Genomic DNA, 27,320 nt, shown 5'->3' with positions numbered 1-27,320 from the left:
ACTCCCAAGTATCCACTCCCATATTTGAAAATTGTTCATATTTTTCCCATTTGCTTTCTCTTATTTTATGTATAAAAATATTTTTTTTTTTAAAAAAAAAGTAACACTACACAGAAAGTTGCAGTGCCTGTTACGTTCCCATCCCCTATCCTATGAATGTGTTTTGTGTCTGCCTCAGCCTATTGATAGCAATGCTATTGCTAGGAATGCCTGGAGCACTCCCCTGGGCCTGTACTTCTTATGGTAGCCCCCACAGACATTTCCCCCACCAGAACCAATGTTGTGGCTGGACTGGCACTTGCAGTTCTTATTAACTGCAAGACACACCTCAGCAAAAACCATCAGAGAACTTTGCAAAAACAAGGTTTATTACAAGTCCTGGAAAGTACACAGCATTCCTGGGGTCACAGGTAAAAAGACAGAGAGAGAGAGAGAGAACCTGGGGTCCAGGGTGGGGTGTCTAGGATTTCATGAGTTTACTCTCTTTTTGACAAATTTTAAAAATAAGAGCAGGAATTAAAGCACAGGAAAGGAAAGCAAGTGATCAAACTGCCAATCTAGGTTACCTAGGGCTTTCTAAAGGTGAATTTAATGGTGGCTCTCTCAATTGTGTAGCTGGCATTTGTTTACTCGCGATGTCTTTGAAATGGATGCCACAGCAATTAAAAGCTTACTGTCATGCAATCAATCAAAAAAGCTAATTGTCAGGCACATTTCAGTGAGGAATACCCTTCAGTTCCTCTTAAAAATATTTTTACATATATGTCTTGTATCTATGGATAGTATATAGTGTCATTTTTCTTGTCTCAAACATTTGCATAAGTAATAATATACTCTATTTCCTTTGTGGAACTTGCTTTTTTCTTCTCACCACTATGCTAAGCTCTGTCTATGTTGATACATATTGATCTCTCAGACTGCACCATCCAGTCCTGTGACCACTGGCCATATTTGGCTACTGAGCACTAGAAGTGTGGCTATTCGAATTGAGATGTGCTATAGGTGTAAAATACATGCTGGAGTTCTAAGACAGTGTGAAAAACAGTAAAATACTTACAATTTTTTATATTAAATGTTGAAATGATAATATTTTAGATATACTGGATTAAATAAACTATATATTAAAATCAATTTCACCTGTTCCTTATTTTTTTAGTGTACCTACTAGAAAATTGAAAACAACATATGTAGCTTGATTTACAGCTTGCATTATCTTTGTAAGAGAGCTCTGATCTAGATTCTTCCTCTTAACTTCTGTCAGTCTGGGTTTGGTTACTTGATGAAGGAGCAAGCTCTAAATCTGAATAATAAAAACTAATATTTACTGTTCACCGATACTTTTCTAAGTGATTTATATGTAATAATCCATTTAGTCCTTATGGAAAGTTGCCTGGCTACACAAAGTTGTGCAAAGTTATGCAACTTTAAGCAGACTAAGCTGGCACTGCAGTCAGGCAGGCTGGCTCCATGGCCTGAACTTCTGCCAACTTGACTAGAAAGACTCTATGAGAAACAATATAAATCTGCCTAAGAAAGCAATGACCAGATAGCTTAATTTGGTGATGTCTCTAACAATATACAGTCCTTACACAGCAATAGATCATTTGTCTTTTTCAACTTTTAATGGAACAGTTCTGAACAGATACACATAGCAATTTCAGCTTTAATGAAGCCAGCACAGGCAGTATTTTTTGACATCCATTTGCAATGTTATGAAATCAGCTTTACTCTTTGCTACTAATTATATTAACTATTTTTAGGCCAAATTGTCAAGACACCATACTCATTCATGCTTCCTATGTTTTGATTTGTTTTCTTTAGGCATATCTATTTATTCCTAAAGTGTTTTTCTTTTTTTAAAAAAGAGATGTCCTCATTATTCTGCCAATGATAAAATTAGGGCTCATAATTAAGTTATAAAACACACTAGGGAAGAAAAGATGACATGCAATTGCCATGGGAATATTATTGATGAATATGTTTTGCTTTTCAAATTCTGAATAAAAATTTCACTTTAACATTTCAAATTAATACGGAACATCACTTGTAAAATTCTTAATCTTTTAGCGGGAAATGCTATGGGACATCTTTTGCAGAGTTCTTAATTTTTTTTTAGTAAACCTAGTTAAATTTTCTTCCCTTCTTTCTTTGGGAAAAATGCCCTCTCCCCAAATCCAGATAATTACCTCTGAAACTGGTAACTCAGGTCCTCTGGCTTTTGACAAAGATCATCGGACCACCATACGGAAATGACTTTAGGCCAGGCAGGGCCCTTAAAGTCTGAGAGAGGAGAGAACTTTAGGACAAAGGTTTTTTATTCTTTAAGAAATATATTAACCAAGACTGTTTTCCTTTACTCGCTTAGTAGGCAAATCAATAATAGAACTTAATAGATATGTAACCTTGTATCTTCTTTTCCTTATCTAGCGACTGGGGTGGCAGTGCAGTAGAATACAAAGATCTCGGCCTGACTGAGGCAAAAAGGGATAGAGCTCCATGAAACCCCAATAGACATGGACGATGACCCTTCTCAGCAGTAAGCAGATACAGAAGAAGAGACCTCCCGTCCCTCAGCACCCATACTACTAATAAGGTGGTTCATGGCTCTTAGAAAAGAGTTAGGCAGGAAAGTTAGATAGGGAGTTTCGGGTCTGCCTGCAAAACGCTGAGGTCGTCCTATTCTAGAAAGGGTCTGTTCCAGTCTTCCCACAATCAAGCAAGCCAGAAGGTATTTTGGGGCTAAAAGTAACACATACAAGGAAACTAGTAAGCAGAAAATTGGGTACCAGTTTAAGCCAGTCACTCACACCTGCACAATAAGACTCCAATGACCTTCAACTCACCTGAGCCTCATTATGCCATCATTATAATATGATGCGTATGCTCAGAAGTTCATTAATATCATTGTAACAGAATGAATTCTGGGAACGAACATGAGCAGAAAGCAAATGATGAATCACTGAGTCCTGTCGATCTTAATTGTCAATCAAGGAAGCCCACTCCTCTAAGAAAAGTGACCACCCACAACAAATAGTAATAAAAATAGTAATAAAAACCCTGAAGGCTTTGTCACCAGGCCTTTTGAACCACGTTTCTCTTGCTTAGGCCCGCTACCATATCTAGAAGTGTACTTTCCTTTCTAATAAAACTTTTCTGCTGTATTTCGGTGTCTTGCTCAATTCTTTGTTCGAGACATCAAGAACCTGGACAACATACTGGGAGAGGATCCCCACTCTCTGGTAACAAAATCATAAAGTTACAGAACTGATTGAGACCCAAGGTCTCCTATGTGTTGGTTAAGATCATAGGCTTGGTGTCAGGCAAGCCATGTGACCCTGGGGCCAGTATCTTAACCATTGTAAGCCTCAGTATCATCTGTAAAATGGAGATACTAATATCTACCTTCTAGAGCTCTTTTGTGGCTTAAATGAGATGATGGTTGACTGTTCTTTGTACATATTTTTATTCCATGGTAGTTGTGGTAATTACTATTATTATTATTACTATTAAGCCTTCATTATTTCTCCCCTGGTGACTCCAAGAGTGTACAGCCACTACAAGCACACCTGGTCCTATCCCAACAGGACTTTCTCCTCTATTCTCAACCAGGACTCTTGAACTCTTCCCTTAGGTGGAGAGATCCATGGTTTACAGGAAGAAAATCCTGCAGCCCTCTTCCTCCACTTGCTCTCCCTCTGGGGTACTCCGGGCAGCTCTTGCTGAAGAAAGCTGCATTGAGACTCTCTACTAGAGACCCTCTACTGCACACCCTCCAACATCCTTAATTCATTCTTCATCCTCTCTTAGCCTTACTTCCCTAGGATTGGTCTCCATAAACCCCTCCTGATGCATCTGAAAATGTTAACATTGATGCTTTCCTTGGGATGGTCCCCTTGCTCTGGAGTGCTACTGCTCATCTTGCTCCCTAAATGTGGACATCCTTGCCTCTTTAAGGCCCATGATGGTAGACTGAAGAAGGATGGGGCTTTCCCAGCTCATGTCTTCTTCCGCTCACTAGCTAGGTTTAGGATGAGTGTCCCCATTGCCCAGAAATTATACCTGTTTTGAGGAACATAACCACAAAGCCACCAGAAGTCACTACTTTGCCCTAGGATGCTAGGGAGTTCTTAAACCAGAACTTGAGAGGTCAGCCATGGATATGAAATTAGAAAGCAGTTTAGGCTCTGCCATGACCCTGAACTAAAAAGCTCTTAGAGGTGAGGAAACTGGGGCCTAGGGGCTTAAGAAACTGGCCTATAGGTATGGAGAGTACCAGACGTTGACTTTCCTCTAAGATATGCTATTTATTCCTGGCACTAATCCCGTTTTGCATTGTATTAGTTAGAACCGCCTTCTCACCCCTCCCCCCACATGTAGCACATCATCTACTACCCAGAAGATGCATATTAAATATTAATGTATGAGTTCCTCCTTGTCCGGCCTTGCAGAACTTTCAGCGAGGCAATTTCTATGCCTCTGCATCCTTAGGGCTAGCACAGCATCTTGCCCTATCGGCTCGGTCAGGATTTGCTGCCTCTCCTCCTGCAGGCTCCTGTGTGGAGTAAGCCTGTAGGTTCTTCACCTCTGGATTCTCAATACCCATAGCGCCCCATGCCTTAATATAACAGGTGCTTACAGTTCAACTTAGTTCTTCCTGAGACCTTCTCTAAGAGCTGGGCCATGCTGAACCTTATTTATCTCAAGTCTTCCTCTGTTAGTGGCTTTTGGACTCTCTTCGTCAAGTGAATAAAAATAAAGTTATTTCTGAAATAAGTCAATTTCTGACTAGTTAATGATTTAGGTATCTCCACAACCAAATCCAGGCCACTCTATATCCGCCAACCGCCCGTTGCCTAGTAACAGCCGCCTCCACCTCGGTGCTTTTGCCCTGCCTCGCTCCCTAATGCGCACGCTCAGATCCTCCATCCAGGTCCCACCCAACGCTGGCGTGCAGAAGTGACGTTGGATGTTTGCGACGCCTTCGGCGGGCTGGCTGCTCAGGTCCTGGTGACTGTTTAACTGGCGGAATCCCGAGCGCCATGGCCTCCGCTGGGGTATCCACCGGGCGACAAGCCGAGGATGCGTTACCGCCACCCGCCGAGCCACCGCTTCCCGAGACGAAGCCGCAGCCGCCGCCGCCCGTTGCCGCGCCTCAGCCGCAGCAGTCGCCGGCGCCAAGGCCTCAGTCACCTGCAGGCGTGAAAGAGGAGAACTACTCCTTTTTACCTTTGGTTCACAACATCATCAAATGGTAAGGACACAGAAGAGGACCAGCCACGACACGCCCTCCCGCTCTTGTCACGTTTCAGAGCTGCAAAGGCGTAGGCACTCTCGGTTACTACCCCACCACCACCATTTTACAGATGGAGAAACTGAGACCCAGAGGGGAAAGAGGCCTTTTCCAAGACCTCACTGAGTCGTTCCATGAGTTCATCAAATATTTGAGCCCTAGAGTTGCCAGACCTCATGATGGATGGCCAGTCGATAGTCTTAAAAATGAAGCCAGCTTAGAGACTAAAAGCACAGGCTGTGCAGTCAAACTGCTCAACTTCGCATCCTAGTGATCTGGAGAAAGTCACGCTTCTCTGAGCCTCAGTTTATTGTGGTTTCCTTTTTTCCACAGATCCAACAGATATGAATCATCTTCCCTGTGTGGCACACTGCTGCATGCTATGGGATGTACACAGTAAAAAGGGCCAACTTTTCATCTCCACGTTGCTCACCAGTTAGAAGGGAAAAGAAACAAACGGGAATAACCCAAATTCAGGGTTAGAGGGGTGGTGATTGGAAACATTAAAGAAAAAGACACAGAAGTTGCCCACTGGAATTGATTCTTGTAGTACTAACTTTGTTCTTCATATCAAAGCAAGTGATTGTCATCCTTTTGGCCAGTCTTCAGGTTAGCCTGAGTTTCAAACTAGTCCTATAAAGGAAACTAAAAACTACAACCAAAAGTTTCCTTGATCCCCATGTTCGCCTAAATTATTTTTACTTTTATGTTATTTATATCCACATGATAATAGGTGTAAACCCCTTTACTTATAGCTCTTATTCAACTATTAAAAACCAAAACAGAGTAAATTAAAACAAAATTACTATTATAGTAATGTTGAAATGAACATTAATGTGTTCTTGGATGTTTTGCTGAAATGGATTACTTCTCACAACATGAAAGTGTTGGCTGTTAATGGCCCAGCTTCTTTTGAGTTTAACCAGACTGGGTTCATTTGATGACCTGATGCTTTCTCTGCTTTTCAAACAACTGCAAAGCCTTCGTTCTCACATTAGACCCTACTTCATTTGGGTTCACTTGGTGTGACCATACTGTCTATAGGGTGAGGCAGGTTCTTCTGTTCTCATTAGTCTGTGACCATCAAATAGCACTACTCCACAGCAGTAAGATCACAAACACAAATACAAATGCAGACCCTGCAATCCCAGAGCAGTGCTGGATTACAAATATACTAGTTTTAAAAAAATATGGAAAAATTAAAACAAAATGTACACATTCTCAGAGACTGTTCTTGGGCTTTGGTAGAACTATTGTGTTGGGCTGGCCTTAAAGATGGTACAGTAAAGTACACTAGAGAGAACATGGGTTTTAAAATCAGATAGTCTTAGATTCAAATCTCATGCCAATGCTTGCTTGCCTTGTAATCTTGGTGAATACATAACCTTTCTAGGCTTTAATTTTCTTATCTCTAATATATGATTAATAGTAGACCGCAAACAGTGGGTTCAAAGTATAGCTTTATGGTGTACTGACTGGGTGACCTTGGTCAAATAACAGCTTCTCCGAGCCTCTCTCTTGAGGAATGGGACTAATAATACTTAAAGCATAAAATTGTTATGTACTCAAGAACAGTCTCCAGTGAAAGATATTGGGTTGATTACTTGTGTTTGTCTCTGTTTCCTCTAAGAGGACAGTGAAGAGTTGTTTTGTTTTAAGCACAAAACCAAAAAGAATAAGAAAGGAGCTAATTGCCACAAAGAAGATGACCAAGGGCTAACCCACCTACCAGTCCCAAGAAGCAGCCAGAAGCAGCTGCCTTTGACCATGGCCTCCCCCCAAATATCAGGCATTGGCAGTGCCAGGGACTTCTGGAAATAGGATTCAAAGCGGGGCTAAGAACAGAGGATTACTTAAAAGTCTATTTAAGAAAGAGATCCCCATATTTCTTACCTCTAACTCTAAGCAGACAAATGACTACCCTTCCATCTTGGAAGACAATTAAAAGGTTGCACTTTCCCAAGATTTTTTCTTAGGAAAGGATAAGGCAGAGAGTATCTGGGCTGGAGGGACACCAGGCACATTGTAGGAGTTTGAAGGAAGGAAATTTACTGAAAATAGGGTTTAAGAGAAAGTTCACTGAAAATTGAGACCACACCCTTGTCTTCCCCCACTTGGCTTCTAGAGCAATAGCCAAAGAGAATAGAGGCATCTTTTGAGTGTCTGAGAGAAAAATCACTGGGGGCTCCCCAAGAAAGAACCTAGTCAGTTCATATAACTAGATAGCCAAGGTCACTAAGCATGTGAAGAAACCCCCTAGTAAGAAAGGACAAAACAGAAGAGCAGAAAAAGCCACTTGGAGGAAGACAGTAGAGAGGAAAGATACTGTAAATGTAACCATGAAAAAAGGCTAGGATCTTTTTTTAAAATATATCTAGTAATATATTTGAGGCTAGTTTGTAGGCTAATGAGGGAAGGAGACAGACTGGAAGGACACTGATGGGAGAGGAGACCTTGCGAAGCTTGGAGTCAGAAAGCTTATAACGGGTGATGCCAATGGTAAGTCTTAAATTATGAAAGTGAGGAAGGGGGCTATAGGAAGAGCATGGGTAAGAATGGGGTACCAAGAAGTAGCATCATCTCATGGGGGTCAATTCAGTTTGGTGAGTCTGGAGTACAAATCCAACAGGAAGGGAGAACTGGAAAGGTGGGAAAAGACAGGCTACAGAGGACAGTGCATCCACCTTAGGAAGTGAGATTTTGTCCTCTGAAGGACTGAGGAGCCAGTGAGGCTTTCTAACTAGGGAGTCTTAGACTTGTGCTCAAGATGGATGTGGCATCTCAGCATACAAGCTGGCAGGCCTGGTGAGAGGGAATGAGGTCCAGGACCAGCTCAGTCACCTAGGCCCTTAGTCTCTTCCTCTTCTGGTGGCCCTTTTATTTGTTTACTCCTTGCACAGGGGATGAATAAGGAAGTAAAAGCTTAAGTGAATTTAGCCTTCTCTAAAGAATTCAGAGTACTACCTCAATAGGTTTTTTAAAATGTTTTATTTTTAAAAGTAATAATTGCAAATTCAGAAACATGTAAAATGAAAGAAGAATTCCTTCCCCTAAGTTCCCTCACCAGTGAAAACTGCTGCATTAATACTTTATCCTTCCAGGAATTATATATGCATTGCTTTTCAAAGATTTATACAAATTAAGATTATACTGTACTTTGTTTTTTTCTCTTAGTAGTCTGCTTTGGACACTGTGAAGGTCTTCCTCAATAAGGTGACTGCACCATAAATTATGTAACTAGTCATCTGTTTATGGACTTTTAGGGTGTTGTTCTAATTTTTGCTCTTACCAGCAGTGCTGGGGTAAGCATCCTTGTATTTGAGTAAGTTTATGATGAGGAAAATCCTCAAGTAGTGGAAATGCTGGAGCAGACGGTACATTCGTTTTTAATTTTGATAGCTATTGCTAAATTTAAAATGCTACATCTTGTAGCTTTTTATTCAGAACACAGTCCTGTAGATTGGACTGCTTCAGTTAACCTAATGGCCCATAAACCTGTGACCCAAAAAGCGCTTTTTAAAAAATTAAAGTTGTAGATGTATTCAGAGTACCCATAGATATAAAATGGCAAGTGAGCCTCTCCCTTCATTTCTCCCAGCTCTCTCCCTTGTCCCCAAACTGCATAATATTCCATTTTATAAATATGCCGTTTAAACTTTTCCTTGCGCAAAGACACTTTCATTATTTCTGGCGTTTTGCTCTTGCATTCAGAGCTGCAGTGTACCTCATTGTAGATGCCTGCTTATAAACTTTTGAAAGTCTCTGAAAGGTAAATGTCTAGCAGTGGGATATGGGAATTTAAAATTTTGATCACTATCAGCAAATTCAGAAAGACTATCAGTTTATGCTTCACCAACAGTGTATTTGTCTTTCCCATAACCCTTCCATTACCATTAACTTTTTAATTTTGGCTAATCTAAAAGGTCAGAAAAGATGCAGTATATCAATCTGTCTTTTATTATATCAGGTGAAGCATCTTTTCATATACAATTTTATATGTCATTTGTATTTTTTCCCTGTAAACTGCCCATTTTTCTATTAACTCATTCCTCTTTGTACAGTAAGAAAAGTGTGCCTTTGTCATGTGTATTGTAAATATTTTCTCTGAGTTGTTTTCTTTTGACTTTGTTCCTAGATGGATCGGTCTTTTTTCTTTTCTTCCATCCATCCATCCATCTTTCCTTCTTTTTTTTTGCCCCTCCTCAATCGGAAGCATATCATTTTATGTAAAAATATTTGTTAAGATTTTCCTTTATGGCTTCTGAGCTTTGGTCCTAGTTAGAAAAGCCTTTCTACTCTAATAATATTATATTGATCCTTTTTTTTGTAGGACTTTATGGTTTAATTTTTTTACTTTTAATTCTTTGATGCTCCAGGAATTGATTATAATGGAAAGAGTAAAGGAGAGGTCCAGCTTATCCTCTAGTTAGCTGTCTCTCACACTGCTGTTATTATACTTATTATTTTTCCTGCTTGAGCTGCTGCCCACCATACACTGAATTCCCATATATTTTCTGATCTGCTTTTGGACATTCTGTTCTCCAGTACCAAGCTGTTTTAATTCTCAAATCTTCATGGTACCAATTAGAGTTTTGAGGAAGAAGAAATGGGAAACTGAGTCCGATATCATTGAGAGGTCACAAGAGGTGACTCAAGTTTAAGAGGAGGTTGGTTTCAGTCTGTGTCTACTGCTGGAATGATTCTGGGTATCACTCAGGATGTATACAAAAGACCATCAGGAAGTGCTTGTCAAGCCACAGCAGTAATATTTTTGTCTACCTTTTAAAAACTACAGTAGGTGGGACCAAAGTGCCCTAAACTTGCTCTTGTTTGTATGATGTTCTGGCCTACTCTCCTTTTTTCCTTTCTAAAGTTGGATGATGACTAATGTTGGACACAAAGGCAGGCCCATTTGGAGCTTTCTGCTTTTATTCAACTCAATATATGGGCCTGTCTCTTTTCTTTGGGCTTGAGTATCTCACAGTCATCCTGGCCTACCAGGTTCCCACTTGGTTCGAGCCAGTTCCTGAATAGAGTGTTTTCCTCATCCCAGGAGTTCCGTGTTATTTACTGCCACAGCTAGGGCAGGCCGAGAAGCTTGCAGAGGGGATCTTGCTGTGGGCTGCATGGCCCCCTTTCAGCCAGATCCTCTCCAGGCGGGCTTTTCATATGGCTCCTTCTTTATTATCTAAAGACTATCTCCCTTACTGACAACCATGAGATTTGGGGTTTTCAGACGTGAGCATCTTAAACACGGTTCACTTTTTACTTTCAGAATTAAATATTCTTTTGGGCCAGGTTATGTTTGTTTCTACAACTGGATTATCATAACTTTCAAATTTTTATTTCATGTATTTTTGTTTGTTTTTACTGCGTTCTTTCAGACTCATGTAATGTGAATCAGTTTTTTTAAAACTATATTTTAATTTCAAAACCCCTTGGGACTTAAATCCTTAACAATGTGTTAACACATATGCCATCCAAGTATAATGATTTCAGAAGTCCAAATGGTTTCTGTCCAGAGTTGTGGATCTGAGACAAAACCTAAAAGAATTAAAAGATGCTCCCTATTTGCTTCCTTCCAAATGATTTACAGTTCTCAGGAAAACCAATTACTCCTCCCTAGAAACTGAAATAAGGCATACCTTTAATTGTGGGCATATCTAAATTATGGGCATCAAATGACAACAAGAAATGTTTGGCCATTCAATCCCCAGAATAAATGGTTGATTCTTCATTCCTTATCTCTGAATTAGAGCTATTGATAGTGAACAGGCCCTGGTGGCTGACTCATTTGCCAGATATGAGCCATAACTAGTGGATCGCCAGGAGTGATGGATATCCTGCCTGCATAAGCAGAGAAATGACAAATAATAAATATGAATCAGGACCATATGGATTGAAATTTCCCACCAGGAATAAACATTTGTTAAAAGAAAAACAAATGATCATTGACAGTTTTCCCCTCTTATGCCCCAATGAATGACTTTTAGAACCACCTACTGAATTGGCTTTTCGTTTTTTGTTTCAACTGCTTGTTTTCAAAAGCTCATCCACTTAATTACTTTTTAAAAATGTGTAAGAGCAATGAACAGTCTGTTTCTTTGATTTTAAGAGAAGGTTTTTGTTTTCGTTTTGTTTTTAGTAGCAAGGGGCGGGGTGGGAAAGCATGGATCTCTGGACAGCTAAATATAGCTGTGAGGTGAAGTTAATGATCCTGCCTTTAAAATGAGCTTGACCTGAAGGCAAGGAGTTTACATGACTGTGGTAGGAGAGGCTCACACCTGCTGAAAAATTTCCAAAAGCTTGCAACTAATTTAAATTTTATGAATAGCTCTGGAAATTAGTCTTCCTGTTAACAGGTTCAAGCATCAAACCTTCAATTAAAAGTAGTTCTTGTTAACTGACAATCTCCTGACTGATCTGGAAATAGCTCAGATTAGAAGAAATGTAGTATTTCAGCAAGTTTTGCTTGCCATTTGTCACTTGATATTGGTAATGGCTTGTTCCTTCATTTAACAGACATTTATGAACTTATTTGCCAAGCATTCATTCTTTCAACAAATGTTACTTGCATGCCCACAGTGCCCAGGATACAGCAGACAGTGTCCCTACCCTCTGAGCTAATAGACTTTAAGCATCTAATTTTGTGAGCATTCTATGAGAGGGGCTGCACAGGCACTGCTAGGTGCTGGGCGCTTTTATAGAGCAGCTGTTTCATGCCTGCCCTAAGGCTGCATGAAAAAGAACCGGTCCCTGTCCTTTGGGGGCACACAGCCTGATAAGGGGATGGACAGAAATCAAGGCATTCTAAAAGAATGTAAGAAGACAGCAAGTTTTGTGGGGTGCAGAGGAAAGAAGTCAGGGGTTGTCTCTTCCTGCGAATTCTAATGACTGCCCTCTGCCCCCTGCAGCATGGACAAGGACAGCCCAGACATCCACCAGGACCTGAATGCCCTCAAAACCAAGTTCCAGGAGATGCGAAAGGTCATCAGCACCATGCCTGGCATCCACCTGAGCCCTGAGCAGCAGCAGCAACAGCTGCACAGCCTCCGGGAGCAAGTTAGGACCAAGAATGAACTTCTGCAAAAGTATAAGAGTCTCTGCATGTTCGAGATCCCCAAGGAGTAGATGAGGCTGCTTCCAGGAATGTCCGAGAAAGAAGAGAGAGAGCAAATGGGCTTACTGCCTCTCCACCCCCTTGGAGTGTTGTTCTTTCAGACCTCAGATCTGAACTTTTAGCCAAGTAGTGTGGGGGCTATTATACAGCTTCCTTGGCTGAGTTTGGCATTGACTGTGGGAGGAGCCAGCCTTAGGAGCTTAGCTTTATTGGGGCTTCCTTGTATATATCCATATGTCTAGATGCATAATAACTGGCGTATGTGCTGGTGGAAGGAGGAATGTCCCTGGAGGCTGCAGAGGTGTGGAGGACTCTCTCCCCGCTTCTGGGGAGGGGGCCATCTCCTGTGTGTTTGGGCTCCAATGGTGTATCTGAAGAACAAAGCAGGAAAAGAGGCATCTCCTCTTTGCTTCCTACCTTCCCTGTCCTCCCACCACGTAGATATGATCAATATGTACCAGGTATATATTGTTACCTACCATCATGAAACATTCGCATAGAATTCACTGGACAGATAAGGCCTCTACTCATATGGCATGGGTTTAAAATGGTAAAGGAAGGCTATGAGAGAATGAGCACTGTTTTGAAAGACTATAGGGTACTTTTTCTCCTAAAACAGTTTGTTTGCTTATATGTTTGAGTTAGCAAATCTAACTGTCCATGGGGATGTCAGTCCACATCCCTGTCACATGGCCCCTGTGTCCAGGTTCTCTGCCACCTACATGTTCTTGTTACTTTTAGCTCTTGGCTCCCCTTGTCTCCTGTCACCTTCACCACAGTGCTTTCAGTGGGGCTGGAGGGTACTGTTGTCTCTACACAGGTACAAATAGGCTTCCAGGTGAACAAAACTTGCCTCTTCTAGCATTTCAGATTCCTGGTTTAAAAAATTATTTCCCCTCTAGCCTTTTCATAAAGAGTCAACCATAAACATCACTGCATTGCAAACAGGGGTTCATAATGTGCTTTTTGTTCAGAGAAGGGCAGCTCTAGGTGACAGTTCTGATCATCCCTCAGCCAGGTGTGACTGTATAGTTCTGATTCAGCTCTGAACGGTGGGACAAGCTAGACCCAGAAGTTAATCATCAAGTTCTGGTTCATAAAACATTTTACAAACACCCCTCATTTCCTGCAGATGGGACATTTATTTGCATCCTCTTCACTTCTTAAAGATAAGGTGAGAATAGTAACCAAATATCGTTTGGTCTAGAAATGAGCACATAACCTGTACTGACCAATTCAGGGGCTTAACAGATGCCTGCTGACTGACCTTGTTGGCAGGTATTGGTTAAAGATGTTTTTAGCAAGAGTTCCATTCATGTCAACCTGCAGCCACCTGTCAGAAGATGGCAGGCTTATTGGGAACTCAGGGATGTGTGAAGGGAGATATCAGGTTTCAGGGGCTTTGGACAGAAGAGCAGTCTCTGAATTTAAGTGGGTAGTTACCTACCTATTAGACTACTTCCACCTTGGGACTGTTATTTAACTGAATCAGTTATTTACTCCAAATTTCAGAGTAGTGCATGCGCCAGTTTTACGGCTCTGACCAAATATCATGAAACGGGAAGCACACAAATACAAGACCACCAGGGCCTTTCTGCAAGGCTGAAATGGACAAGGGCTCACAGGAGATGGAACCTTTCCTATATTCCAATGTTATGACTTATGATTTTTTCAGGAGTATATTTAAAAGAACTTGTGTTCCGCTCTCGGGACAGCTTGGTTTTTGTACTGAGAAATTCATAGTAGGATATTGGATATTGGATAGTTGGGAGGAAATTTTTCACTTTGCTTAGAGGAGACAGAACAAATTGAGAGAACTTCCGCTCTGCACCGCCCGCTTCCTGCAGCCCCAGCTTATACATGGCTAAACCAATGTGAAAACAATAACTCCTCTCAGAAGCGGGCATCTGTCCCCAAGGACTCAGTTGGCCTAGTGGGTCATCCTGCCTGCCTGTGATTGACCCTAGGGCCATCCCTCATTACAGAAGTGGTTTTAGGCCTGGTGGGGAGCAGCCCTCACCAGAGCAAGGGGACAGTATCGAATGCCCCTTACAGGGCTGAACACCCTCTTGAAGTCACCAATTATTTGGGTTACTGGGTGGCAGGCACTTGTGCTAAGTGCTTTTTAAACATCACAGTTAATCCTCACAGCAGCCCCATGCAGAGGATGTTTTCTGTATTTCCCGAGTGAAGAATTTGAGGCTTGGCAGGTGTCACTTGCCCCAAGCTTGCAGTTAAGAGTATCAGAGAGCTGGGTTCTGAGTTGGGAGCAAGTGTCCTCAATTGGAGTAAAGGAGACAGCAAGCAGAAGGGTGTTAGACCCCTACCTGGGGCAGCAAGTGCCTTCTGGAGCTCGAGGGGCACCAGAGGCTCAGTGATTTTAGCTTTCTAGGCAGTCATATGTGAGACCCTAGAAAGCTGGGCACCAGGGTCCTGTACCAGCCTAACACCAGATCAGTCTTTCAAGCCTCCATTTCCTTACTTGTGAAAGCAGGGCCAAGTGACACCTAATAAACTCAGAGTTTCAGATTTGATGACCTTTTGTCACCCTGGGCCAACACTGAGAATAGGACAAAATGGCTGGGGCACTGTCCTAGAGGCCCTTTGTGGCTAGTCAGAGGGAAAACTAAAGTAAATGGCTAGAAAGATGTGTCTCTGTGGAGGATCTGGACATTATTTTTGTCCTGGCTTTCTAAGAAACTGATCCCCAAATAGAAGGGCTTCCCCCAGTCTCTGGAACTTTTTTGGAGCCTTTTCTCCCTAGAGAGCTGAAGCTATTTTCAGAATGTTGGGGTTATTTTCCAGCGGGGAAGGTGAGTCTAATTACACTTAAGTAGAAACCCATCCCCTCCTTTTTACCCTTCCCCCTCCAGCAAAGAAAGAAAGCATGGTTTTCCATTTTTAATTATTTTATTTTATATTAAAAAAACAATAACAATAATTTTAAAAACTCTCACAATATTAAACACCTGGATAAGATTTTGTTCATGTTCATAACACCAGAACTACTATGAAAGTGCAAGTTTTGTGTTTTTCCTTTGTGCAATTTCACACATACATGTAAACAAGTCACTTGGTTATGATTTGACCCACATCCCACCTAGTTTTAGGAGGACAAAGTCTTTTTCGGTAGCTGTCATGGCAACCCAGAGTCACAGACAAGATAATGCCCTGTTTGTCAACCCTCCAACGAACAGGATGGGTTTCTCAAAGCCTAACAGTGCATGATTAACTTCCACACTCCCCTCATTCTTAGGTCTTTGTGAGAAGACAAATTCACCCCCTGCTGGGCCCATCCTCTTCTCCCCCCACCCCGCCCCTGCGCCCAAGTCGTGGGGAAGGCAGGTGCTAGTAGGCCATCAGAGATGGGGGTAGTCCCAGTATAGCCAGTTCTCTTTACTTCCATAGCAGATGACCGTCCCTTCTTGGTTCGTTTTCGCCTCCCCGATTAGCGGGGCCGGGATCTCGGGGAGGGAAGACGCCAGTCCGCGCGCGCAATTGGCTCGGAGCACACAGGGCTGGCCTGGACATCAGATTTGACAAAAAGATCTTTCATGAGTTCTGTCGTCAGCACGGGTGGAGTAGGGTTGCTTGGAGGGTGCTCCTAGCTGATGACGCAGCGCTCCTTGTCTTTGGCCTGGCTGCCGCCTCTGGCCTTTTCGCGGATATACATGAGGTCGCTGTGCACGCTAGGCCTGCGCGCGAAGGGCGCCACGATGCCGAAGGCGTCTCCGGGGTCGCCGTCGCCGCCGGCTCGTAGCAGCTTCTTGCTCCTCAGCGCCTTCTTGTGCAGCACATCGCAGTACTGCACCGACACCTTGCGGTGCAAGTCCGGGCTCATCTCACTCGGCAGCTTGGCCATGACGAAGAGCGCCTGGAACATCTGGTCCAGGCTGCTGTTCTTTTTGGCAGAGATCTCGAAGTAGGCACAGCGCTGGGGGTCGTCGCCCACAAGCTGCTCGATCTCGCGCTGCTCTACCTCGCGGTAGAAGTCTCGGTCACCTTTGTTGCCGCAGATGACCAAGGGCACGTCCACATTCTCCTTGGTTTTGTTCTTGAGGCAAGACTTGGTGTCGAGGATTTGCTGCTTGAGCCTTTGTACCTCCTCGAAAGAGTCGCGGTTATCCAGGCTGAACACCAGGATGAAAACGTCTCCTACGGGGGGCAGAAAGAAGAGGAGAAAATGAAGGCGGCTGCCTAGAGGACAACGTAAGCTGGTTTTGATTTTAGGGTCGCCGGGGCTCCAGCAGCCGCGCGCAGAGCGCGCTGAGCTCTCCACGCGAAAACCTGATCGTGCGGGGCGGCGGGACTGGTAGACTGCACCTCCAGGCCGCGCGCCCTCGCGGGCGCCCTTGGACCCAGGGTCTTCCACCCACCGGATAGCGCAGTTCCCTCCCCTACCCGCCCGCAACTCACCAGTGAGGATGGAAAGGCGCCGCATGGCGGGGAACGGGTGGTTGCCGGACGTGTCGAGGATGTCGAGCTGGTAGACCTCGCCGCGGATAGAGTAAAACTTGCGGTGGAAGTCCTCGATAGTGGGCGTGTAGGTGTCCTCGAAGCGACCCGTGAGGAAGCGCGACACGATGGCCGTCTTGCCCACCTTAGACGAGCCGAGGATGACCATGCGGTAGCAATTCTTGGCGGGTATGCTCAGCTCCGAGTCGCTCGGACACATCTTCTTGATCATCGCAGCCAGTTTCATTGGGCTAAGGACCGCAGAAGCGGGAACGGGGCCGAGAGAAGTTCAGAGAGTAGCCAGGCGGCACGGGAGTGGCCGGGAGGTTCTGCTCCGACTCCAGCTGGGTCTCGGACTGCGGCTGGGTTCGGGATTAGCTTTGGCTGGAGACTGGGCTCTCAGACAAACTCGCTCGCTTTGGCTCTTAGCGCCCAGTGGCCGCCTTTATATGCAGCCTGTGTGGCCGCCCCGCCCCGCGCCCTACCAGCCTCAGTGCGTCACGCCCGGCAGGCCCCCGCCTCTGCCTCCCGCGACCTCCGCAGGCCGCTACCAGCTCTTGCCGGTTTCTGCTCCCTGGGCGAAGTAAGGAAACTCAGACCAGGGGCGGGCGGGGGCTAGGAGCGCGCGGACCCTGCGCTTTTCCATTGCACAAGGGTCAACGGCCACAAGGACATCGGGGTCTCCGCTGTGCCTCCAATCCTCTGTGACTTCGACCAAGGACCCTACTCAAAACACACACACGCACGCACACACACATGCACTCTCTCTGAGCCTCAGTTTTCCCAGAGAATAACAATAGTAATCGCAGCAGCGTAACAGCAGGTGCTTACCAGGTGCTAGGCACCGTGCCAGGGTTCTGCGTACCTTATCTCTTTCAATCCTAAAAACAAACCCACAGCATCAGCCCCCTTCCGGTCCCCAGGCTGGTGGCGCCGCGTGCGTCGGCCGCCAGAGGGCAGTAGAAGGCGCCACACTCAGGGTTGGAGTAGGGACCGAGCTGCAAGGCTGGGGTTTGGAGAGGTGCGGGGCGCAGAACTTGGGGTGCCAGGCTGTACTTAGCAGGAATTATCCTCCACCTTGCGCTCTGCTGCAGACCTCCGTTTTTCTTTTCTTCCAACCAGAGATGCTCTGGGACGTGGCAGAAAGCTGTTTGCTGTCCCCATTCTTTTCCTATAGAGACCAAAGGACCAAAAACTTGCCTTTCCTTGATTAGGCCTAGGCCAACATCCCTTCCTCCCTCCTCCGTATCATTTTGTGCCTTGAGAGTCCCTCGGGCCAATATCCCCATTTTATAGTTGGGGAACTGGGTCTCTAAACCAGAGTGAGCCAGAGAAAAACCTGGACTGACAGCACAGTCTCTTGCCTTCTCCTGGCCTCCTATTTCTCTTCTGGATGATGGCGATTCTGGTTCTGTGATTGTGGATGAGAAAGTGTAGTTTAGAAGGCAGGACCTGGTAGTAGCAACAATAGTAAGTGACCCATGAGGCTGCAGGACTGAGCAAGTCCATGTAGATCAGGAGCAAAGGAGTGGGGCAGCAGGTTGATCAGTAACCAGGAGTAGGCTGATGCTACTTAAAGGCCTAGAAATAGCCTGGAGCTAGCTTGCTCCCGCCTGGAGCTTCTGAAAAAGACTTCGCTCCTCATAGTGACAGGCAAGGCTATGCTGTGTTTTGCTGCGTCTGATTTGACAAATTCAGGGAGGGAGCCCTCTCACCCACATGGGACAGGGTGCCCTGGGCAGTGCCAGAGGTGCCAGCCCGCACTCCCTAGCTGTTTGCACTGAGCCTGAAGAATATCAGCTGCCTGGTACGGGCCTCTCAAAGGTCAGCTCATCCAGCCTATGACCAGGATTCCAGCAAAATCTCACACCCTCTGCAGGGGAATACCAGGAGAGGGTTTATTCTCTGCCAGGTGCTATTCTAAGTCCTTCATCATGGCAACCTTGAGGGATGGGAACTATTACTCTGTTACAGATGGAGAAGCTGTGGCAGTGATTTGCCCAGGGTCCACAGCTAGTAATTGCAGGGCTGGGGCTTGAACCACCTACTCTCCCCTTCCTCTGCCTGTGACTCTGCTGTGGGGCATGATGCCCCATTTTCAGGAGCTTGATGAGGTATTTCAAGGGCACACAGCACATGGTGAGCACCCAAGGGCCACCACCCTGAGAAATATCGATAGTTCCAGCTCGGCCCTGATTCATGCTGTCATTTATGTAGGAGTTGTCTGAAAGGCCAGCTGAGCTGGGTCCACCTAACACCACCATTCTTGCCCTTGTTGAGGCTACCTTCCTCTGCCCTCCCTGTCTGAGGTAAGGAGCCGAGCCTGCCCCAAACACAGGGCTGCTATAGATGGTAGAGCAGGGCCTTCATTGCAGAAAGGGAACAGTTGAGGGTGCAAGCGAGGCTGGTCACAGCACAGGCCTGCATCACCCCAGATGAGGGGCCCTTCTTCTGCCTCCCACAAAGACTGGTCAGCCAGGATCTGAAACAAGGTGGCTTATGGCTCCTTCCTGACGGCCCGTGACAAGGCTGTAGTAAAGGTGGCACCCATGCAGCCATTCTCAACATGGCCTCTAGTCCTAGGAGAGCTATTTTGATGAGCAGAGGCCAGAAGGTGGCAGGATCAAGGATTTGAACCCAGCTCTCCCTAGGGAGATCCAGTGGGCTGGGACCCAGCAGGGGTTCTCAACTACTATGATTCCTGGTCCATTCTGGGCATGTCACCTGCCCTGCAGATGCAAGATTATAAGACTTGTTCTCCTCAGTCAGCCAAGTTCATTAAGCCCTGATGAATGCTCCAAAGCCTGTGTGCCTGCCCATCCATGTGTACAGCTGGGAGCCTCACTCCTGCAGGCGAGCAGAGGTGACTTGTTTCCACCTTTTTTTTTTTAATTAAATTTATTTGGGCTGACTTGTTTCCACCAGCCTGTGTGCCTGCCCATCCATGTGTACAGCTGGGGGCCTCACTCCTGCAGGCGAGCAGAGGTGACACCTGTTAGCTTGGGCTGACTTGTTACCACTTTTTTTTTTTAATTAAATTTATTAGGGTGACATTGATTAATAAAATCATATAGGTTTCAAGCATACAATAGTCATATGTATATTGCATTGTATCACCCATTTTGTTACAGTATATTTGTTACAAAAGTAATACATGTTCATGTTTTTAAAATATCCAAATAGTTTCAGAAAAGAATTGTGAAAGGAACTGAAAGTAGGAACCCCTCCCTGCTCCATCCCATGGGAGGGAGGCTAACTCTAAGGAGGTGCCCACCCCTGTGCACAGATGACCTCTTCACAGCTGCCCAACACCCAGCTCTGTTAACTTAAGCACCTTTTCTGTTCTCCTTCACCAGGTCCTGCTCCAGGCCGACTAAATCCAAGTGGGAGTGTTTTCAACAGGTGAGCCCCACAGTCAGCCAAGCAGAGACAAGTTGCCATCCCACGTAACTGTCAGCCTGCCTGGCCTCGGCCCGGACACTCTGGGCCCCACATTTGGTGGGGGTGAGGACATGTGCACTCCCTACCTTTTCAATTCTGCCACCTCCCAAGTCTGCCCGCCATAGCATTTTTATGTTGTCCAGGTTTATAGTGGTTACAAATAATCTTGTTTTCTGTGTGTTTGGCAACGAACATCATTTATGAGGCTGAGCCTGCCTGTAAATATTATTTTCTTGAGGTACTGCCATTTTTCTGCTAAGAGGTACTTGTGGAGGAGTGAGCTCCCTGTTCCTTGGGGTGTGCAAACAGGAACAGAGATTGAAGCATTGGATAAGATCAGACTAGATGCCCCTTGTGGCCCCTCAAGCTGAGACAGAAACCAAAGAGAAAGCCTCAAGGAATTCCAAGGGTGACAAGGGGGCCCAGCCATCACTGCTTGAGTGCCTGCTGTATATACAAGCAGGCATGACTACGACGGCCTTTTTACAGATGAGGAGACTGAAGCCCTGAGAGCTGTGTGCACAGCTGGAGTCTGGAATCACCCAGTCTCCCAACATGAATGTGGGGAAAAGTGATCTTGTGTCCTTGGAGGGCTGGGGGCCTGTGGCCAGGAGCTCAACCAACAGGTCCGGAACAGCCTGCTCCTTATGGTGACACGAGGTCTACAAGGGACCAGGAAAAATATCAGAGGTAACTGGAGATGTCAAGTTCAGCCAGAGGAATAAGGGAGGGACTTGGGCGCTAGGCCCAGGTCCTTTGGTCCCATCCAGCAAGGCCTCCCTAATAATGCCAGGAACCCCCATCTCTCTCCTCCAACTCTTCTCACCCCAGAGGGAGAAGAAGGCATGGGCTCAGGGTGGGACAGACCTGGGTTCCAGTCCATGTGTTATGACTCGTTCATATGTCCCCTGAGACAAGTCACCCAGCCTCTCTTAGCCCCACATCCTCTGCTACCAAACAGGGTGACCCCAGCGTGTATGGTCCTCAAGGGACATAGTTGGTGCAGGATGGGCCACAGTGTAGGGGCATACCAAGTATCCATGGTCTGGCCCCACCCATTCCTTCCCCTCCCACCACAGCCTAAAGTATTGCTAGTAAATTTAGAGACTCTCCAGCCACAGCATCTTCCCATAGTCTGCTACATGCCAACCTCCAGGGGCACGTGCATTTCCATCTAGAGACAGGTCTCTCGTAGGCCAAAGAGGATTGTAGCATTGTCTCACTGGGTCAGGCAGTAGGAGGCACATTTGGACTTTTCTGATAAACCTCAGATCACTCCACAAATGTGATCTGTCTCCAAGGCCAGTTCATTTGAGCTGGACCTGGTGGCATGGGGTTCAGAGAACATGAGTGTCAAAGTCCAGCTTTCTGCAAATGCATTAATGTCCCAGGGGGGTCTCAAACCTGGCCCAACCCATTGGCCCTAACCCTCAAGCGGCCCCCTCCCTGCCCCTTGCTAGCTCAGTCCTTTAGAGCCTGATGCTTTGGGCACCCGAGCTTGTCCTCACTTCAGGACTTTAGCACTTGCCACTCCCACTGCCTAGAGCACTCTCTCTCCAATGCTCCCTCTGGTCATTTGGGTCTTACCTCAAATATCATCTCCTCAGAAAGACCTCCCTGACCACCACAGCTAACATGGGCTCCCACCCCTACCAGGTACTTTCATGTCACTTTAAAATTTTTCAGAATATTTTTCACTCTGATCATTTTCCCTGAAGAGCAGCTCACAGGGACTGGGAGCCCCTTGGCATGTGGGGTGTTGGGCCCCTGGGCAATATGATGGCCCTTCTACCCCAGGGCTGGGCTATATCCATGAAGGGAAAAAACAGAAGAGGAGAATGCTGGGGCAGGGGGTGAGACGAGTGGCACAGGAAGCCCAAATGCCTAGGCAAGTCCCTTCTCTGCCAAGCGTGGGCAGTGGTGCCACTTCAGGGCTATGAGGCTTCAGTGAAGGGGAGGGCTGCACCAGCCTGGCCTGGAGCCCTTGGGGGAATGGCCCCTCCTGGAGATCCAAGCCTACTCTTTCCTCATCTGGATGGAAAGAGACCCAGAAGTGAAGCTGGAGTCAGGGAGCCTTTATTGGTGAGTCAGAATGTGGTAGGGGTGGCGGGGCAGGGAGCTCAGTGACCACATGGCAGCATGTCCAGAGCCCCCAAGGCAGTGGTTTCCAAGGCACTGGCATGGCCCACGCCGGGCAGGCACCAAGCTGCAGCCGAGCACTGTTTCGCCCTCGCAGGGCTTGGCACTCGGGGAGGCAGGCCAGGAGGCCCTCGGCAAAGTCTGGTCAGCTTCTCTTGTGGAACTGGGAGGATTTCTGCCGGTAGATCTCAGCGGTGAAGGGCCTGCATGGGCAGGAGGAGAGGATCCAGTCAGCGGGTCTTGGGGGGATGCCATCGCCCCAGGCTCTGCTTCCCCCGCAGATCATGAACAGAGTAAGTGTGTCTACATGGGACCAGGAGGGCCCAGGGCTGTTCTGTCACCTACTGTGGGAACCCTCAACCCCCACCATGCCCACTCTGAGCCTCCTGTCTGCCACTGTGGTGGGGACTGGGCATGGCTTAGCTGACCCAGCCTGATCAGAGCTGCCCTAGTCATGGGAAGGGCCCTGAGAGAGGCAGGGCCAGCTTGGTAGTCACACTGATGTCAGACAGTGGCCCTGGCCCCCAGGCCTGTGACAGCGCCTACTCACTCCTCATAGAGGATGGCGACCACGTAGATGAGGGCCACGACCATGGTCAGCAGCAGGCCGGTGGGGCTGGCGTGCCTGCAGAAAAGACACACCGCCAGTCAGAGGGCAGGCCCAGCACCGGGCCCCCTCCCTGCCATACTGGGTCCTGCAGCCAAATGAGCCTAGACAGGCAGCTCCCTTCTTGAGTCTGGCTTTCGCTTACCAGAGCTCCCACTGTCCTAGTCCTGACTTGCTAGTCCAGTGTGCTGCAGGGAGCATGGGCCCCAGGTAGGCTCTGTGTCCCCCAGTACTGCCTCCTTCACAGAAGCCCTAGGCTGAGGACCCCAGGGTGGAGACTCAAAGATACATGTGTACCCTGCAGGGCCCCTCTGCCTGCTTCCCCCCGCCACCTCCCCACCGCCTACTGTTTGTCTCCCAGACAGGACCTCATACTGTCTGTCTTTCTGTCTGGGAGCTCCTGGAAGTCTGAGTGTGCTTGATAATGCCCCAACCCCCATTCTGTGGGCTCTACTATCACATGGAGATGCCAAGGTCAAACAGAGACCTTCTAGGGCTAAGATGAAGTCTGCCCTCCTGGAGACTTGCTCACTGGCCCTTATGTGGTTTTCTAAAGCAAGCAGAGCCTCTCATCCTATGAGCCATGTACCCCAGGAGCCATGGAGTGGGAGAGCAGCAGGCTGGACCTCCATCTGGGTGAATTTGCTGCCAGTTGGCTCAGATGGAGTCCAGAGGCTGGGCTCTGTTGCCACAGTGTCCCTAAGACTGATGACCCTCTGCCTGGGAAACCAAATTAACTACAAGCCATGGAGACCAGGAATGGACGTGGCTCTTACAGATGACGTTAGCCAGCTCCCCGGGTCAGGTCCTGGCACCGGATCCCGGAATGTGAACCAAGCAAGCACCCCTTTTCCATTAAATCTACGTGAAACTTGGTCACTTTCAAAATGCTATCACACCCTTGATCTTGACATCCTAACAAACTTGTGTGAGATAATTATCCAACTCTGCAAATGAGAAAACTGAGGTCCAGAATGACCCACATGCTCAGACCTGGCCCCGAGCCTGGGGTGGTGGTGGGGTTGGTCCTAGAGACTAAGCTGTGCACCTTGGGAAGGGAGAGTCTCACTTGGACTACAGGACTGGGAGAGTGGAAGTCTGAGGCCTGCTGGAGGCCCCTGTGCCCTGCCCCCAGGAATCCTATGTGCCATGAATGAGAAAACTGAGGTCCAGAATGACCCACATGCTCAGACCTGGCCCCGAGCCTGGGGTGGTGGTGGGGTTGGTCCTAGAGACTAAGCTGTGCACCTTGGGAAGGGAGAGTCTCACTTGGACTACAGGACTGGGAGAGTGGAAGTCTGAGGCCTGCTGGAGGCCTCTGTGCCCTGCCCCCAGGAATCCTATGTCTCAAAAACCCCTGGCTGCTCGGGCACTGGTAAGCCTTATCCATGGGGCCAGGAGGGAGACAGACAGGGCTACATGAGGCTAGGAGCGGCCCTGCTGAGTCAGAGTCTCTAAGCACCAAGTAATGGCTTGTCTCTAATGAGCTCTCAGTTGGAGGATGGCCTGAGGGCCCCATCTCCCAGCACAGCCAAGGCCTTCACCTCACCACTGCAAGGCTGAGGTCCTCCTGAGGGGGCCTGCTGGTGCTGAAGCTTCCTTAGGATCCCTCACGTGTTCCTGAGAGCCCTGGCCTGACAGTCCTGGGGCAGCGGAGACCTTTCACTCTAGGGCACCAGGCACTGGCTGGGGCACAGAAGGGACCCATGTATGGGCTCTGCCCTTGGAAGGCCCTATCTGAGCACAAATGAGGCACCCATTGGGGAGCAGTCACGGGAGAGCAGTCAGGAGATACCTCAAATGGGTTCGAAAGTACAGACTGGGGTCAAAGGGAGAGAGACAGCATGTGTGCTGGCAGGGAGAAGGGAGGGGGCTCGGCATGGGGGAATCAAGAAGATGCAGAGAGGACCTGTGTGGGGCTTATCCTGTCATTCCCAGTGGGAGATGCTCTGTGGAATGGGTGAGTCGGAGAGTACAGAGCCCAGGATCTCACTGCCCAACTCCAGGCAAGAGGGCCCAGGCTGGGCAGGAGGCTGTCTGGTCTAGAAGTGGGGCTAGGGCAGCAAGCCTTCCTCTAGCTGCTCGTCAATCAAAGCCCAGTGCTATTAGATCTGACGGAATTTCACTCCTGACATTCCACCATCGAGAGTCATTCCTTTGTGTTCCATCTTTCCGGTCTCTGCGAGTACCTGTAACATTCTAGGCAAGTGGTCTTCAAGTGTTAAATAAAAGCAGAACACTTTCCATACACACACAAAATCTTTCTATGGAAGAAGCCCAAATACAGAAAATGGACAAATGGGAACTGCTCTGTAGGGGCACATGGTTTGAAGCCCAGAGCCCACAGCACTTTCTAGCCTGGCCTCCTTGACTTGGGGTGAGGCTGGAGCCCCAGGGTCACTTGTCAGTGCCTACAGCTGGCTGAGACAGACAGCAGTCAGTCCTGGGGCCCACTCCTTCCCAAGGGCACTGGGGTTCCCTCTTTCTGTGGGATGAGAAGTTCTGCAACCTGAACACATGCACAGACCAGCTCCCCTGACAGGGCCAGAGGCTGCTAGGGATCTGATCCAGGCCCTGGGCAGCTCCTGCCATTGTTCCCCTGTGTAGGAGTAGCACTCACTCGGGGCTTTCCAGCTCTAAGCACAGGAGTCAGCAGCCTATGGTCCACAGGCCAAGATCAGTTTGTACATTTCTAAGTGGTTTAAAAAAAAGAAGCAAAAGTAGTATTTCAAGACATCTGAAATTTGTATAAAATTCAAATTTCAGTGTCCATGATGATACCTGGCCACATTCATTCTTTCACTATCTTATGGTTACTCTCTTGCTATACAGGGGCAGAGCCCTGCCTGTGGCCCTTGAGCCTCAATCTCTGACCCCTGAGGGAAAGTTTGCCAACCCCTATTCTAGGTGTTGTGTCCACAGATCCAGAGGAATGAAAATCTGACTTATGCCCTTGGACTCCATGAATGATGAGAATGCTGTTGTCTTCCTGGTGGAGGCAGCCAGCAGGGAGAATGGGCAGGAAGGCCAGCTACTCACATGATAGCCCAGCCCAGGTAGTTGGCTGTGCTGCCCCAGTACATGGGGTTGTCCAAGATGTTGAATGGGAATGTGGTCACTCTTGCCTCCTTGAGGATCCCGAAGTAATCGCCTATGGACAAGATAGGGTAGGACCGAGGGTCACTTCTCGGCCACACCACTACCGAGAGAGGCCCCCCAGGGTGACTCCCAGGAAGCTCCAGGCTAGAGGGGGAGCAGGTTTAACAGCACACCAAGTCAAGGGGTACCCCAGAGCGGGCCCACTCAGTCCATAGGCATGCAGACACTTCAGAGAACATGGGATCCCCAGGGGCAGAGGGGATGAAGTGGTATTATGCTGCTCATTGGTGTCTTGGGCCTCTCCCCAGAAATCTCTTGGACCTTTAATCGAAGCATAAGTAGGACAGCCAAAGGCAGGAGGAGCCAGCAGAGCTGCATCATCTATTATCTGGGGACAAAGGGTGCAGGGGACTGAGAAGGGCTGTGGGAGGCCTTCTACCCAGGAGGCAGGAAATAGGGTGAGGGGCCTGGAGGCAGTGGCACAGAAACCCACTTTAGGGCTGACTCACGGCAGAGCAGTGGCTATAGTACCCTACATCCAGAGCCTGGCAGGCCCTTAGTGTTTCTAGGCCATTTCTTCTGGAGGGATTGCTGCAGTGGCTAGTGTTTTCAGGCTCTTTCCCACTCCCCTCCCACCCTGACTCATCCCTCGAAGTGAGTCTCCCCATGAGGCTCTGAACATTTGCTGCCTCTACGATGCCCTGGGTTGGGAGCGGAGCTCCACCAGCCCCTTCCTGGCTCTGAGCCCACTCTGCCACAGCAGACGCTCGCTGGAGAGCTATTCACACCTGGTCTCCAGAGGACTTAACTGACCAGCACAGTGCCCTCCTCACTCCTGTGGCGCTTGCCCCCCGCCCTGTCAGGCCCACACCATAATCCCCACCTCCTCCCTAACCCCTCAGGTCTCAGCCTCACTCGTCCAACCTCCTTCTTACTGGAAGAGGACCTTTTCAACCCCTTCTATGACCCCTTCCCCCCGGGAGTGGAGCTCAGTCCCCTGCAAGGCCTTTGGAGACCCATGTGACATGGCCCCACCCAACCTCCAGCCCTGGCCTCACTGGCCCCCTGTGCACCATCTAACCTGCCTGCCTCCCTCCAGCATGCCATCCACCATTCTGCCTTTGAGATCACTGTTTGCTTACAGGCCTGTCCTCCTTCCCCTGCCCCCA

At 47.5% G+C, this 27,320-nt stretch overlaps 3 protein-coding genes across 3 annotated transcripts in view; 1 reads left to right on the top strand and 2 right to left on the bottom strand.

Moving 5' to 3' along the window:
* Nucleotides 1-4,937: 4,937 nt before the first annotated feature.
* Nucleotides 4,938-13,532, top strand: MED9 (mediator complex subunit 9). Its single transcript, XM_006908455.3, has 2 exons — nucleotides 4,938-5,251; nucleotides 12,205-13,532. Exons 1-2 carry the CDS (start codon nucleotides 5,040-5,042, stop codon nucleotides 12,419-12,421), a joined length of 429 nt encoding a protein of 142 aa, XP_006908517.1. The 5' UTR covers nucleotides 4,938-5,039; the 3' UTR covers nucleotides 12,422-13,532.
* Nucleotides 13,533-15,301: 1,769 nt separating this feature from the next.
* On the bottom strand, nucleotides 15,302-18,547 carry RASD1 (ras related dexamethasone induced 1). Its single transcript, XM_006908453.3, has 2 exons — nucleotides 16,827-18,547; nucleotides 15,302-16,565 (listed from the first exon to the last, which is right to left on the bottom strand). The coding sequence occupies exons 1-2, from the start codon at nucleotides 17,110-17,112 to the stop codon at nucleotides 16,015-16,017; spliced, it is 837 nt and encodes a 278-aa protein (XP_006908515.1). The 5' UTR covers nucleotides 17,113-18,547; the 3' UTR covers nucleotides 15,302-16,014.
* Nucleotides 18,548-22,360: 3,813 nt separating this feature from the next.
* The window catches only part of LOC102891834 (phosphatidylethanolamine N-methyltransferase), a 16,001-nt gene continuing 11,041 nt past the window's right edge, over nucleotides 22,361-27,320 (bottom strand). The window contains exons 3-5 of the mRNA XM_025044400.1: nucleotides 26,092-26,203; nucleotides 22,996-23,070; nucleotides 22,361-22,648 (exon numbers count right to left, since the gene is read on the bottom strand). Coding sequence (XP_024900168.1) covers nucleotides 22,591-22,648; nucleotides 22,996-23,070; nucleotides 26,092-26,203 — 245 coding nt within the window. The 3' untranslated portion in view covers nucleotides 22,361-22,590. The remainder of the gene's footprint in view (nucleotides 22,649-22,995; nucleotides 23,071-26,091; nucleotides 26,204-27,320) is intronic.

This window comes from Pteropus alecto, unplaced genomic scaffold (assembly GCF_000325575.1).
Source record: "Pteropus alecto unplaced genomic scaffold, ASM32557v1 scaffold52, whole genome shotgun sequence".
In the NCBI taxonomy this organism is placed as follows: Eukaryota; Metazoa; Chordata; class Mammalia; order Chiroptera; family Pteropodidae; genus Pteropus; species Pteropus alecto.
Note: the sequence above shows the minus strand (reverse complement) of the source record. Positions and strands in the feature narration are given on the sequence as shown.

Excerpts from the sequence above, each read along its gene's own strand:
- MED9 (XM_006908455.3), top strand. The coding sequence starts at position 5,040 with ATGGCCTCCGCTGGGGTATCCACCGGGCGACAAGCCGAGGATGCGTTA. Across the intron at positions 5,252-12,204 it reads GTTCACAACATCATCAAATG|CATGGACAAGGACAGCCCAG; the intron begins GTAAGGACACAG and ends TGCCCCCTGCAG.
- RASD1 (XM_006908453.3), bottom strand. The coding sequence starts at position 17,112 with ATGAAACTGGCTGCGATGATCAAGAAGATGTGTCCGAGCGACTCGGAG. Across the intron at positions 16,566-16,826 it reads GCGCCTTTCCATCCTCACTG|GAGACGTTTTCATCCTGGTG; the intron begins GTGAGTTGCGGG and ends TGCCCCCCGTAG.